Source organism: Ceratotherium simum, chromosome 5 (assembly GCF_057802395.1).
Source record: "Ceratotherium simum simum isolate JZ-2026a chromosome 5, ASM5780239v1, whole genome shotgun sequence".
In the NCBI taxonomy this organism is placed as follows: domain Eukaryota; kingdom Metazoa; phylum Chordata; class Mammalia; order Perissodactyla; family Rhinocerotidae; genus Ceratotherium; species Ceratotherium simum.
This window is the reverse complement of record NC_141904.1, coordinates 91,093,880-91,107,180: the sequence shown is the minus strand read 5'-3', so window position 1 is coordinate 91,107,180 and position 13,301 is coordinate 91,093,880. Positions and strand designations below refer to the sequence as shown.

The window sequence follows — 13,301 nt, the reverse complement described above, 5'->3', positions numbered from 1 at the left end:
GTAAGAAACAGAAAGTGGACATATTTTTTTTTGGAAAAAGATGGAGTTCTGAAGCATGGTTCCCAAATGCAACAGCACATCAGAACCACCTGGGGGGCTTGTTAAACCCACATTGCTGGGCTGCACCTCGATATTTGGATTTGGCAGGCCTGGGGGAAGGGAGGATTGATAACTTCCATTTCTGACAAGTTTCCAGGTGATGTTGATGCTTCCAGGCTGGAGACTACAGTTCGAGAAACACTGCACTAGAGAAATGCCAGAGGTTTTTGTTGCTTACAGACCACAAATCTCATGGTTGCATTAACTAACTTTAAAAACACAAAAGACCAAGTACAATATAATCTACGTTTTATTTCATACTTCTCTGATCATTAAAATCTAAACAGAGGTTTTTGCTAAAAGAAAAAGAAAAAAAAAAAGCAGTGACAAGATTAAATGCTGGGAACAGATGAGGGTTGTGCAACGCCCGTCCTGGGAAGGGGTGCGCACATTTGCAGGACACAGCAGCAGAGTGGCCCATGGAGCTGGACCTAGTGAAGACATCAGTTAAGCCGTGGTTTAGAGTCCTGAGGCTTGGACACACAACAGCTCTCCTTCCTGCCCCACCACAATGCCCGCTGCACGGGCACAAACAGCGCCCCCACATCCCCCAATGTGCACTGGACATTCCTCTTCCTTCAGCATCTTCAGGCCAGAGTGCCCTGTTCTCCAAACACATGCACACCCACTCCCACACCCAGCATGTGGGCACACACTCATGCCCAGGCGCACGCAGTCACACTCACACACTCACAGACAATGCTTGTGATTTCAGGCCTCCGTCACGGGCTCAGGTTCCAGCTGCAGATTCAAGGTGTGTGCGAGCCTCCTCAGCTGAGTGACAAGGGCCCCTGCAGAGCAGGTGTTCATCTTCCTGAGGACTCGGCCAGGGAGAAGCTGCATTCTGTACCCCACTGAACTGGGGCTGCCTGGGCTAATTAGGGAGGTCCTGACAGCGGTTCAGAGACGCCAACCAGCTCTGCCTTGCTCCTCAATAACCAGTTGATAAGAAAGCAGAGTGCCAGGAGGCCAGTTCCTAGGAGGTCCCCCAGCCCTGTGAGGTACGGGATACAGTGGTTGTCTGGATCCAGGGCATGGTGCCACGTCAGCCGAACCATCACTTCTGCCAGGTACAGCAGGATTGTCACCTGTCATAAGAGCAAGCAGACACGAAAGACGATGACCAAGTCAGAAAGCCAAGTGTTGCCAAGAAACTAGCAGAGTTCAAGGGCAGATACCAAAGTGGACGTGACAAACCCCGGCACTCCCCTTCTTCCAGCTTCTCTTGGGGTCTGACGCCTAGCTCTGAGCTCGTGAAGAGGCCAGAGAGTCCGCCCTTATCTATGCTTGCCTCCCTCCCTGTGGTTGGGCCCTGCTCCTGGCATCCTGAAGTGCTAGACAGACCTACTACCACTGTCTGGATCATGCCCTGGGGCTTGAACAAGTTGACTTAACTTCTGGAAGATGGAAACTGTGTCTGCACGTACAGGAGCCCCTACCCCCACTGCTTCATCATCTCACCCAGGCAGGGGACAGAGCTTGCTGGCTGACTGACCACAGAAAGTTGCTTTGCTGCTGCTGCTGCAGTCATCTTTACCTGGATCAGGCCTGCTAGCAGATAGAACACCACAAAGGTCTTGCTGTTTGGGACCGAATGGCCTCCCATCAGGTAGATGACACAGAAGAAAATCAGATGGCCTGGAACCACCAGAAAGAGCAGGACTCGGGCTGACATGGAATTGATTTCTGGAAGAAACAGAACCAAGGAGGTTGCATGACCTGCTTGGCAGCAGAGGCCACCTTGGCATGTGACAGTCTCCAGTGAGGCATCCACAGTCATCTAGTGTTTATTGAGCACCTACTATGTGTCAGGCATGTTCTAGCAGATGGGGGTATAGGCCTGTCTCTTCCCTCATGGAGCTGACATTTTAAGGAAGAGAGAAAAACCAGAATTGAGTAGCAGAAACAAACAAACAAGAAAGATCATTTCAAAGTATGACAAGCACTAGGAAGAAAATAAACCAGGGTAATGTGGTAGAGAATGAAGTGTACATTAGTGGGAATGAGCTACTGGGGACTGGAACCCTCTCAAGGAGATGACATTTAGGCTGAGATCTGAATCTCGGGGAGAGGATTCCAGGCAGAGGAAAGAGAACATGCAAATGGCTTGAAGTGGAAAAGAGCTCGGGATGTTGAGGAACGAAGGCTCAGCGTGTGGAGGTGGTGAGCTAAGGAGGGTGGCACACTCACGGGGCCCTCAGGCAGCCCCTGCCTCACACCACGCCTCTGGGATCCTGTCAGCCCGTGCTCTTCAGTCTTCAGTGCTCTGTGAGTTTGAGATTCTGCAAGAAATGTGATTTATCCTGCCCCAACCACACACTTTTTAAAACTATAACATGTGAATGCGATGGGCTTCTCAAACAGAAATAGTTTCTATGAAAAGTAAGTTTTCATCTGCCTCTGAGTTAAGATAATGTATTTCATCAACCTAATAAGGAAAAGGGGGAAAAACCGTATGTAACTTAGAAGCTAAAAAGTCTACTATAAAGTAATATGTAGAGAGAGGGTGAGAACACACAAGAGCACCAAAATTCATTCATGATGAAAAACTAGAAAAGGCATAAAAATATTCTTTCTAAAAACAATTTAAAAAGGTGGAAGCAAAATAATTACTATTGGCAGATGGCATTAAAATTCAAGAAAATCTACAGAAAAACTATATATACATAAGAATTCATTAAAATATTTAGGTGCTGCTACAGACTGAATTTTTGTTTCTCCCCCCAATCTGTATGTTGTAACCCAACCCCCAATGTGATGGTGTTTGGAGGTGGGGCCTCTGGGAGGTGATTAGGTCATGAGGATGGAGCCTCTTGAATGGAATCAGGGCCCTTATAAAAGAGACCCCAGAGAGCTCCCTCACCCTTTCCAGCGCGTGAGGACACAGGGACAAGACAGCTGTCTATGAACAAGGAAGCAGGCCCTCACCAGACACCAAATCTGCTAGTGCCTTGATCTTGGACTTCCAGCCACCGGAACTACAAAAAATAAATTTCTGTGGTTTATAAGCCATTCAGTCTATGATTCTGTTATAGCAGGCTGAATTAAGACAGGTACATAAATAATATAGAAAATAAATAGCTTTTCCATATACAAGTGACAAGTCAGAGAACATAAGGGGGACTTTCACTTCTAGACAAGATGAGGTAGACATACTTCTTCTATTCTCCTCACTAAATACAACTAAAAACTCGACATTATACATAAAACAAACATAAGAAGATCCTGAAAGGTGGAGGGAAAAGGCAGGCTGGCTAGGGACCGTGAGACCCAGGGAACAACTGAGTTCCCTGAGTTGTTTTTTGGGTTTTTTTTGCCTGATATATCCCAGACTGGGTGCTGGAAAAATCAGCAACCCAGAAATGTCAATGGGCACAGATCAAAAAGAGACTGAACGAAAGCCTGCTCTCTCTAGCCGAAGGTCCAGGAAAGGGGCAGCCTAGCAAAACAGAGAACTTTAGACAATAACTTCTCTAATCCAGCCAAACACTACAGGAAAAACTACAGCCCCATCTCTATCAGCAAAAGCCAAGTGGGAGCCTGGACTTCTGCCCTCATCCAGGTGTAATGTGGTATTCACCCCTTCTGGATGAGCTGGTATAAGAGAAAGCTGAGTGGGGAGTAAGTGCTACTCTGCCTAGTGGTAATGAGTACCCCTCCAACCACATCAGTGAAGGTTATGCAGGGAGCAATAACAAGGCACCCCTCTCCCTCCCAGCCAGGGTGTATCAGAGGAACATGGACTCCCACCCTGCCCACCAGTAATGAAGTGCTTCTCTTCCTCCAAGGTATCGTGGAGACAGAAGGGGAACCTGGACTTCCACCCCAGCCGGCAGGAAGGAGGCAGTGCATTCCCCATCCCCCAGTGGTGCAGTGTCGGAGGGGGCTAGCTCAAACAGAAGACTCAAATAAGACCCAGAGGCTCATAACACAATAACTCAAATGTCCAGGATCCAATCTAAAATCACTTATAGCAAGAAAAATCTCAACTTGATAAGAAAGGACAAATAACAGACACCAACACTGAGATGACACAGATGGCAGAATTATCTGAAAACAATTTCAGTGAATCCATTAGAAAATGCTCCAACCAGCAATTACAAACACACTTGAAACAAATAATAAAAATAGAAAATCTCAGTAAAGAAATCGAAAGTCTCAGAAAAGAAACAGAAGATACAAAGAACCAAATGGAAATATTAGAACAGAAAAAATACAATAGCAAAAGTCCCCAAACAATTGAATGGGATGAATAGTAGAACAGAGAGGACAGAGGAAAGAATCAGTGAACTTGACGAAAAAACTATAGAAATCAGTCAATCTAAACAATAGAGAGTAAAATAGACTGGGAAATAACTGAACAGAGCCTCAGGGACTTGTGGGACTACAACAAGAGATCTAACCTTCATGTCATCAGAATACCAGAAGGAAAGGAGGAAGAGAGTTGGGCTGAAAAAGTATTCAAAGAAAAAATACCTTAAAATTTCCCAAAGTTGGCAAAAGATAAATTTATGTATTCAACGAGCTGAGTGAACTCTAAGAAATCCACACTAATGCACATCATAATCCAAAGTCTAAAAAGTAGAGAAACGACACCCCATGTATACAGTAAAAATCATTCAAACAACAGCAATTTCTCATCAGAAACCATGACGGTCAAAAGGAAGCAGCACATTTTTCCAGTACTAGAAAGAACTATTAACCCCAAATTTTATATCCACAAAAGCATGCTTCAGAAATGTGCCAGCAGACCTACCCTAAGAGAATGGCTGAAGGTACTTGAAACAAAAAGGAAATGCTAAAAGAAAATGTAATAAGAGAAAAGATCCAGTTTTTTTCTTTTGGTGAGGAAGATTGGCCCTGAGCTAACATCTGTGCCCATCGTGCTCTGTGTTGTATGTGGGACGCCACCACAGCGTGGCTTGATGAGTGGTGTGTGGGTCCATGCCTGGGATTCAAACCTGTGAACGCCGGGCAGCCGAAGCGGAGCACACGAACTTAACCACTACGCCACTGGGCTGGCCCCAAAGATCCATTTTTAAAAAGTAACAAAAAGATAAAAACACCTCCAATGGTTCTCCGAAAAGAATCCAGACTCCTTTCCCAAGCTTCAAGGCCCTATATGAGCAACTCCTCCCTCCCTCTCCGGCCCCAGCTTCCTTCATCCTCTCCCTTGCTCGTCGTGCCCAGGTCTCAGCGAGCTCTCGCTCTTCAAACTCACCAAGTTCCTTCCTGTCTCCGGGCCTTTGCTCAGCCTGTCCTCTCTGCCTGGAATGCTCCTCCTGCCCCAGCATGCCTCCCTCCCAACCAACCCCTGCTCGTCCTCAGAGGGGAATTTTCCAACCCCAAATCTGAGTATATCCTACAGTTCTTTTTCATTGCACCCTGTGGTTTCGCCTTTTAGAACATCACAGTTTGTAATTATATGCTCATTTTTTGTGGGTTTATCTGCTCTTCCAGACCACATATATCCACAAGGACAAGAATAAGCTTTCTCTGTCTCACCACTGTAACCTGACACCTGGTACCTGGCAGACAGTCAACGTATATTTGAGGGAACCAATGAATCAATTAAAAGCAGGGTTGCAGATTCGGGTCTCTGGGAGGAGGAGCTCTGTCCTTGAAGATCTGTGCTGAGGTCAGCACTAGTTTTAGATGTTCACAGCTACAAACACCAGATTCCAATGATGTCAATTTTTACTTGTTTCAAGAAATGGCCACATGGCCTCTGGAAGACACCAGACCCACCTGAGGTACAGAAAGTGGAGCACGGGTTAGGCCAGAATTTTTTCATCCAGAGAGGTAGGACCCCAGGCGTGCTCCACATGTGCAGGTAGGTGGAGATGCGGCTGGTCTGAATGGCTACCAGATTGCCACCAACACCTGTGAAGAGAAAAAGAATCTGGTTTCCCCTTCTTTATGCCAGTCTTCGTGTTCTATCCCTTATTTTAAGTTCACTTCCTCCACAAAGCCTTCCTTGACCGACTTAGCACTTGATCTGTTTTCCTTCCCTCCCACTTGACCACAGACCTTGTTTGGCACCAAGCCAGGGTGGCCTGGACCTCATGAGCGAGGTATGAAGGGAGTAACTATATCACCTTGACAGCTGGCACCTTTTAAGGCAAAGGAAGTGTGACTGTCAAAGGAGGTTCTCAATACACATGTGTTGGGGGAGGGAGAGCGGGAGCGAGGGAGGAGGGAATCCAGGAAGGGAGTGAGGGTGAGAGAGGGAGGAAGGTGGACGCAGGGGTCTACGAGAGGATATCTTCAGAAGCCACTCAAGGACAGAGGAAGTAACGGGAACCAGACTACAGACTGGAATATCTGAGAAAATAAAAGGGATTTTTTTCACCTCAAGGTGGGAAGAAGAGGAAAGAGAACAGCAGGTGAGCAGTGAGAGGAGAGAGAGATGATCATAGGTGACAGAGCTGGGGCTCATAGCTGAGGCTCCCCATCCCACAGGGAGCTGATCGTGTCCAGTTCTGCCAGGGCCAGAGGGCCCAGCTGACAGAGGCCACACTGAGCTCCTTCTGCAAGGGGAAGCCTTTGGGGCTGGCAGAGAACAGGGCCTGCCCATGGTGACCGTCTCCTTTAGAGGGAGGGCTGGGCTGCCCCCGTTCCATTTCCTCAGCCCTATGGAGAACAACCCCTCACTGGGCCAGATATGCTCCAGTGGCCTCCAGGGGCAGAGACCAACTGCCTTGGCCACTCCAGAGGATGGCTGTGGGTCTATTTTGCTTGGCCCACACATGATTGAAAAAGAAAAAAGAAAACAATAACTCAAATTAATTGGCAGCATTTACAAATTAGGCCCTTAATACAGATTCCTGGCTTCTAACAAATCGGCCCAGGCAACTCTAGACCTCCGTTCCCACCAGGCAGCAACTGGCCGAAGCTGAGCAGGCACCACTCCCTTGGTACCAGGAACATGTCCTGCAGTTTGCCCTGTTCCTCACCACTCCTTACTGCCTAGTTATTCTTACCTGCTTAACCCATTCAGATTGCTTGCTTGGCCCCTATAGGCATCTGAGTTGGTGGCATCCAAAGAAATCTTTCCCAGCTTACAGCATCTGGGCTGGACTCAGCTGTTGCTGTCCCCATTCACAATGGCAAGCCCTTGTGCTGGGAACAGGCCTGTGGAACTCCATCGGGGTGCAGACCTGCTGGGCGGCCCACTGACATGCAAGGAACACAGGCCTAGGTTCCTATAGAAGAGTGGGGAGGTGCCCGAGGGCCTATGAAACCTGTTTCTGCAGTCCCAGAAGGCCAGGAAGCAAACCATGCAATAAGTTATGTTTGGTTCCTCTCCTGACCAGTCAGTCCCATTTACAAAGCCTTCTCAGAAAGTGGAGACAAACCAAGCTTTGGTTAAAAGAGGGGTCCTAGGAGCCCGCCCCGTGGCTTAGCGGTTAAGTGCGCGCGCTCTGCTACTGGTGGCCCAGGTTAGGATCCCCGGCGCGCACCGACGCACAGCTTCACCGGCCATGCTGAGGCCGCGTCCCAAATACAGCAACTAGAAGGATGTGCAGCTATGACATACAACTATCTACTGGGGCTTTGGGGGAAAAAAAAGGAGGAGGATTGGCAATAGATGTTAGCTCAGAGCCGGTTTTCCTCAGCAAAAAGAGGAGGATTAACATGGATGTTAGCTCAGGGCTGATCTTCCTCACAAAAAAATATAAAGAGAGGGGTCCTCACCACAAATGTCCACAGGGTCTAAGCCTAGATGGTGAATCAGTGAAGGGTTGGGTGGAAGACAACAGGGAATGGAGGGGATTGAGGCAAGCTGGACAACTCAGGTGCTGCCTCGAAGGCAACTGATTCCTGCCCTACCGGCAGTGTAAACCCAGTATTGTTAGAGCCTTGCTTTTTAAGGAGAAGACAGAAATCCAGATGTTTATGTGTAAATGTCTCAGTTTTAAATGTCATCAATAAATCTAAGTTAAAATAAAAGAAAAACCATGAGAAGCCAACACTCCCGTTCTGAAGGCCACATTTAGTCTGCAGGTGCCATGAATCCTGGGGTAAACTCTGTGTGCTTTTGAGGCCTGGGACTTAGCTCTGTGGAAAGCTCAAGTCTTGGGGGCACCCAAGAGGAACAGGGCTGAGCTGGTGGAGCAGTGGGCAGGGCTTTCTCCCCTGGGCTCTCCTTCCATCTGAGAAGAACCAGCCCCAGTAGCCCCTGCCCAGCAGCAGCATGGCCACAGCTTCCCGACTTGGCCTCTAAGGGTCTGGAGCTGGACCTCGGAAGTCACTGCTATTCAGGTCCCACCATCCAGGCCCTGCAGGCCAACCCAATCCAGGGACCCCATGTGACAGTGATCGCCAATACCTACCACATATGATAGGAGTCAATACGGCCATGCCTTTGTACTGCGGTTTAGAAATGGTTTTGCTCAAGATGAGCCCTCCGAAACTGGAGAGAGAGGAGATGGCGGTCAAATGATTCGAGTTTATGTTTGAAGGCGGCCTTGCGAACCTTCTCCACACAAACTGCCTTATCAACCTTAGTAAACACCCAGCTTAGTAGATACTTTTCTTACCCCTACACAAAATATCTGTTGAAGCCAAGCTGGTCTCCCCAGTGTCCTCTGCATCCCGCACATGCATCTCCACCGCTATTCTGAGTCTCAGCTGTTCCAGAAGGCCCATCAGATGATGTCAGACCATTAAAAACAAACAACTAACTCCTTTCCAAGGCCACTTAGTGGGCTGGGCTCTGTCACGTGGCAGCCCCTGAACTGCAACTGAGCTACCCTTCAGCAAAAGATGGAAGCTGCATGGGTAGCATCTCGCCCCTTGTTCTTGGAAGATGGTGCAGCAAGACTTCGCTCCCACCAGCCCCTGTAGATTAGCAAAGGCTGCCCCACCCCTAGAGCCCTGGAGAAGTGACATCAATTTGTGTAAGGAGCCCAAGAGCCTTCTGGGAGCAAAGACACCTAGACCATAATCTCTTTTCCCTGAGAGTCAAAGTGTAGAGAAGCACCTCAGAAAGGAGTGGGGTGGCCCCCGCCAGGGTCTACTAGTGAAAAGGCCCTGGAGGATGGGCTCGAGGGTGGAAGACCCGAATTCAGCAGAGTGTCCGAGGGTCCAGGTGGACTAATACCCCTGCCCCTCTGGGCCCCCGCAGCAGGCACGCTGTGGAAGTGGTGCTCCCAGAGCCATCGTCTTGAGGCCAAGGTGAAGGACTCCTTGCAGCCTGAGCAGGGGTCCAGGCCAGCAAGAGCTGCGGCAGAGGGGAGCGGGAGACCCAGGATCCTACAGCGCCACAACAGGGCAGAGGCCCGTGGCACCGGTGCGCTTGTCTGACATGTCCTGGTCCGGCTCTTCCCGGCTCTGTGGAGCTTTGGCAATTGTAAACGGGACTGCTTCTCAGAATAAATAAGGTCTAGAGTGCTTGGTGAGAGAGATGAAGAGTAAAGAGCTATGCCTCAACCAGCAGCAGGAGTTAGTGAGGTAGCCCACACTACAGTGCACTCCAACCACGACCACTGAGGCAGTAAGTGTCGCCCTTGCTCCAGAGGCTCTGGGGCTCTCAGGCCATTCTCCCTGATCACAGAGGGCAGGGGGTGGCATGGGGAGGAAGACAGAGGGGGCAGTGGCCCTCGCTCACGCTCACCTGCTGATGACCATCGCTAGGATGATTGGGAACCACCCAAACTTCAGAATCTTCATGATGGGTGGGTTCTGCTTGGCAATGAGGACCCACACAGGGGTCAAGGCCATGAAGCCAATGCAGATCAGCGGCATCAGATACCAACTGTCTGGGAAGAGAAAGAGAAAGGAGATGTATGCCACAGCACATGGGCATGGCCTGGTGGGCTGTGGCCTGGGTTGCAGAGATGAAAGGTGGGCTGGGAACTAAAGGCAGTAGAGATCTGAGGAGATGCTTCTGTCCTCAGCAGGTTAGGGTGGACCATCCTACCACAGCTTCCAAAGAATTTTCACCATCCTGTTAAGCAACTGAAAAGCTCCTCTGTACTCAATTCCTGCCACATTCACCTTCACTCCTCTGACTTTTTTGCTGTTTTCCTGACATAAGGACCCTCCCCCATCTCTTCCCACCCCAACCTTCTTATTGTTATAATGGTTCCATTTACGGGGTTGTGACCACAGGCCAGCACTGTGCTCAGCACTTCCTGTGCAGGAACTCATTTCACATTCTCAACAACCCCACTCAGATAGCCATGCGAGAAGACTGCAGTGTAAAGAGGTGGCCCACCCAGGACATGAGCCACCAAGCAGCAAAGTCAAGGCCACAGCTCGGTCTGTGGGAAGCCAGAGTTAGTTAGTGATTCCTGCCCTGTTCCTGGCGGAGGAGTGACATCCTCGCCATCCGTGTTTCTCACTGGGCCCAGACCGTGGCCAGCTTTGCAGCTACACGTGTCCCTGTGTCATCTCCTCCAATTGGTGAGAGCCATGAAGACAGACCTGGGTCTGGATCAGCCTGCTGTACCTGAGGCCAGATCGGGGCCTGGCACACTTGCGCACACACACGGGCACCACTCTTGCTCACTTCCTTCCTGTCTTGTGCTCTGTGTGTGTGAGTTCACCTTCCACAGGCACACAGAACAAGACGTCGGCTTTCTCTACAACTGTCCTCTCACCCCTGGCCGCACCACCCACGGGCAGGCTCAAGGTGGTACATGCCCCTTTGCCAAGGGGGCCCCAGTACTCAGAGGCATCCAGGCATGAGTCTGTGTCACATGTCCCCCTTCTCTGGGCAGCATCATTAAGAGCATCCCCCTCTTGCCCTTCTCTGCACTAAACAATCACGGTCCATTCTTCTGCCACAGGGAGGCCCACCTCCTTGGGCAGCTGGAAGGAAGGACAGGCCACAGGTCCCCAAGGCTGGCCACAGATAAAGGGCATCATGATGCAAGTGGCTGGCCTCTTTGCCATCCCAGGAGATAGGAGGCAGACCCAACGAGCTCTCGGCAAGTCTAAAAGGCTCTGAGAAACAGCAGCCTATAGAAGCATCTACTTGCAGAACATTTTGCGTCTAGCCTAATTTTTCTGGAACTATTCAGAAGCCCTAGGAGAGGTTCCGCCCCACACTCGCCCAGCACCGTGATGAATACTTCCCCGACTTGTCTTCCCGACTACACCAGCAGGTGTGATGGTCAACGGCTCACTCCTCAGCCGGTGAAGACTTATCTGATACATGCCAGGCCTAGTGACTCCCCTGAGCGCACCCAAGGTAGATTCACAGTCTAACCAGAGAGACAGACGAGCTAATAACGATTCAACATCTAGCAAGTTGTATGTTGAAATACCCACATTTCAGTAGGGCAGAGTGCAGGTGAGGGAAGGGTCTGGGGAGGCCTGTGACTCATATTTATTTTGCAAATCAAACTCGATTAACTAACTAAGCTGCTAATGAAAGCCAGAACGGACAATGTGATGAGGTCTCCCAGGCTGGTTACAAATCTTTTAAATTCAGTTTGGTTAAAAATAAAATTAGGTCATCTTATTATTAGATCTTCATCCCCACTTACGTGAACTTTGACAATCCCTCCAACTAGTCCATGTTGCTAGTGGTCAGCAGTTCCCAGGAGGGCAAGGACACAGTTCCAGAGCCGTGCTGGCCGACTCGCAGTCAGAGTCGTTTTCTTGGTATGCTTCAGTTGCCAACACGTAAAAACTGGGTCATCTCAAATTCCTGGTCCACGTTCCCAGGAGGCCACGATAACTCGATAACTCGGAGCTTCGCTGCGGCTGCGCCTTCCTCTAGGGCATTTCCTCTAAGTAACTGTCACCACTGTCTTTACCCCATCCACCCCAATCATTTAAGCTACAGGCATTCGGGGTTGTGATCACGCTCAGAATCAACATCTACTAGACCCAGACGACTGTGTGCAGCCATCTTAGTGAGACTATACCAGGTGGGAAGGAAAACTATGATGCCCAGAGGGGAGTCGTCAGCTGCAGAAACCCAGCACGGGAGAACCATCCGGGCAAGGGTGATGCTGCCTGTCCACACCGTCCAGGACACGAGCAAAGCTCTGCGTCCCAGGGAAACCCGGGAAGAGTGACAGCCTCTGGTGGAGAGAGGGCCTCTGGCCTCGAGGGCCTGTGGCCACAAGATGTGTGAATGCCTCCCTCAGCTGCTGACCAGGTCACTGGGCCACCTTCTGAGGAGCCTTGGGCTCTTCCTGCCTGGTGCCTGCAGAGAGAGTATGTGCCGCTGCTGCTGCTGCCCGTGGCAGCGACGTTCCCTCTTGGAGTCACTTCTTGGGTGGTTTATGTGTCCAGTGTGAACTGTCTTCCCCAAGGAGGCATTGTCACCAGACCAGCCTCAGGCCCCCCCGGCATCCTCGTGTACTCCTGTCCTAAGCAGGAAACTCACAGCCTCCATCTCTGCTGCCTTGAGCAGCTTGGCCCCTTGGAACACAGTGGGGAGAGTCTCAGGCACTTGCTGGAGAATACCTCGAAATTGTGACGACCTCCGGCTCTGCCTCTATAAAGGGAGGCTTCCTGACTCCATGACAGACACCGTAGGTTCCTTCCTGAGGGAACTGTGCCCAATCTGGATGCCGCAGGCTGCGTGCAAACGTTCCCCACTCTGCCTTGCTGGTGGGCCCCTCCTCCTTGGTCCCCCCCTACCTTTGTGTTTATAGAAGAAGCTGCTAACGGAAGCCAGAAGGGACAATGTGATGAGGTCTCCCAGGCTGGCGGCAAGGGGCGTAGCGATGTTGTCTGGGTTGATCCCGAGCTTTCGAGCGCCAATCACTATGCAGACCATCAGCATTCCTGCAGAGATGAGCGAGAGGAGACTCAAAGTGCAGGGCATCAACTGACCCCAAGGAGGCTCAGCAGCGTGAGGGAGGTGGGATAGGATGAGAGGGTGGTCACTCGCCTCTACCCACACAAGCCTAGACTGAAGCCAGGTGCAGTGCTGGAGACTGAGAGGCACATGTTCGTGACTGCCACCCCTCCTGAGTTCCACTCTCTGCTCTGTCTCTGTGCTAGGAGGCAGCTGTCACATGTCATCTTCTAGCTCCTCACCTGCTGCCTAGGACTTAATCCAACAGCATGTCACATGGATCTTTAAGAAGATACTTTGTATCTTGGCTACTGGCATTTTAACAGTTTACCCCATATTCTGTGACTCTAAACATAATCAGAATCATCACCTCAGCCTTCTTAAAGAAGCTACTGCTGGCCACAGGTCCTGCCCTTTTTTGTGACTGGTCACAGCT

At 50.2% G+C, this 13,301-nt stretch overlaps 1 protein-coding gene across 11 annotated transcripts in view; it reads right to left on the bottom strand.

Annotated features, from left to right (window-relative positions):
• Positions 1–331: 331 nt before the first annotated feature.
• SLC41A3 (solute carrier family 41 member 3) overlaps positions 332–13,301 on the bottom strand; it is a 66,592-nt gene continuing 53,622 nt past the window's right edge. For 9 of the 11 annotated variants that reach the window (XM_087431607.1, XM_087431609.1, XM_087431615.1 and 6 more), the window contains 6 exons: positions 12,706–12,852; positions 9,719–9,863; positions 8,436–8,515; positions 5,848–5,982; positions 1,637–1,785; positions 332–1,187 (listed from right to left, as the gene is read on the bottom strand). In XM_087431607.1, coding sequence (XP_087287733.1) covers positions 978–1,187; positions 1,637–1,785; positions 5,848–5,982; positions 8,436–8,515; positions 9,719–9,863; positions 12,706–12,852 — 866 coding nt within the window. In that variant the 3' untranslated portion in view covers positions 332–977. The remainder of the gene's footprint in view (positions 1,188–1,636; positions 1,786–5,847; positions 5,983–8,435; positions 8,516–9,718; positions 9,864–12,705; positions 12,853–13,301) is intronic. The other 2 variants (XM_087431614.1, XM_087431616.1) reach the window with 2 other exon arrangements.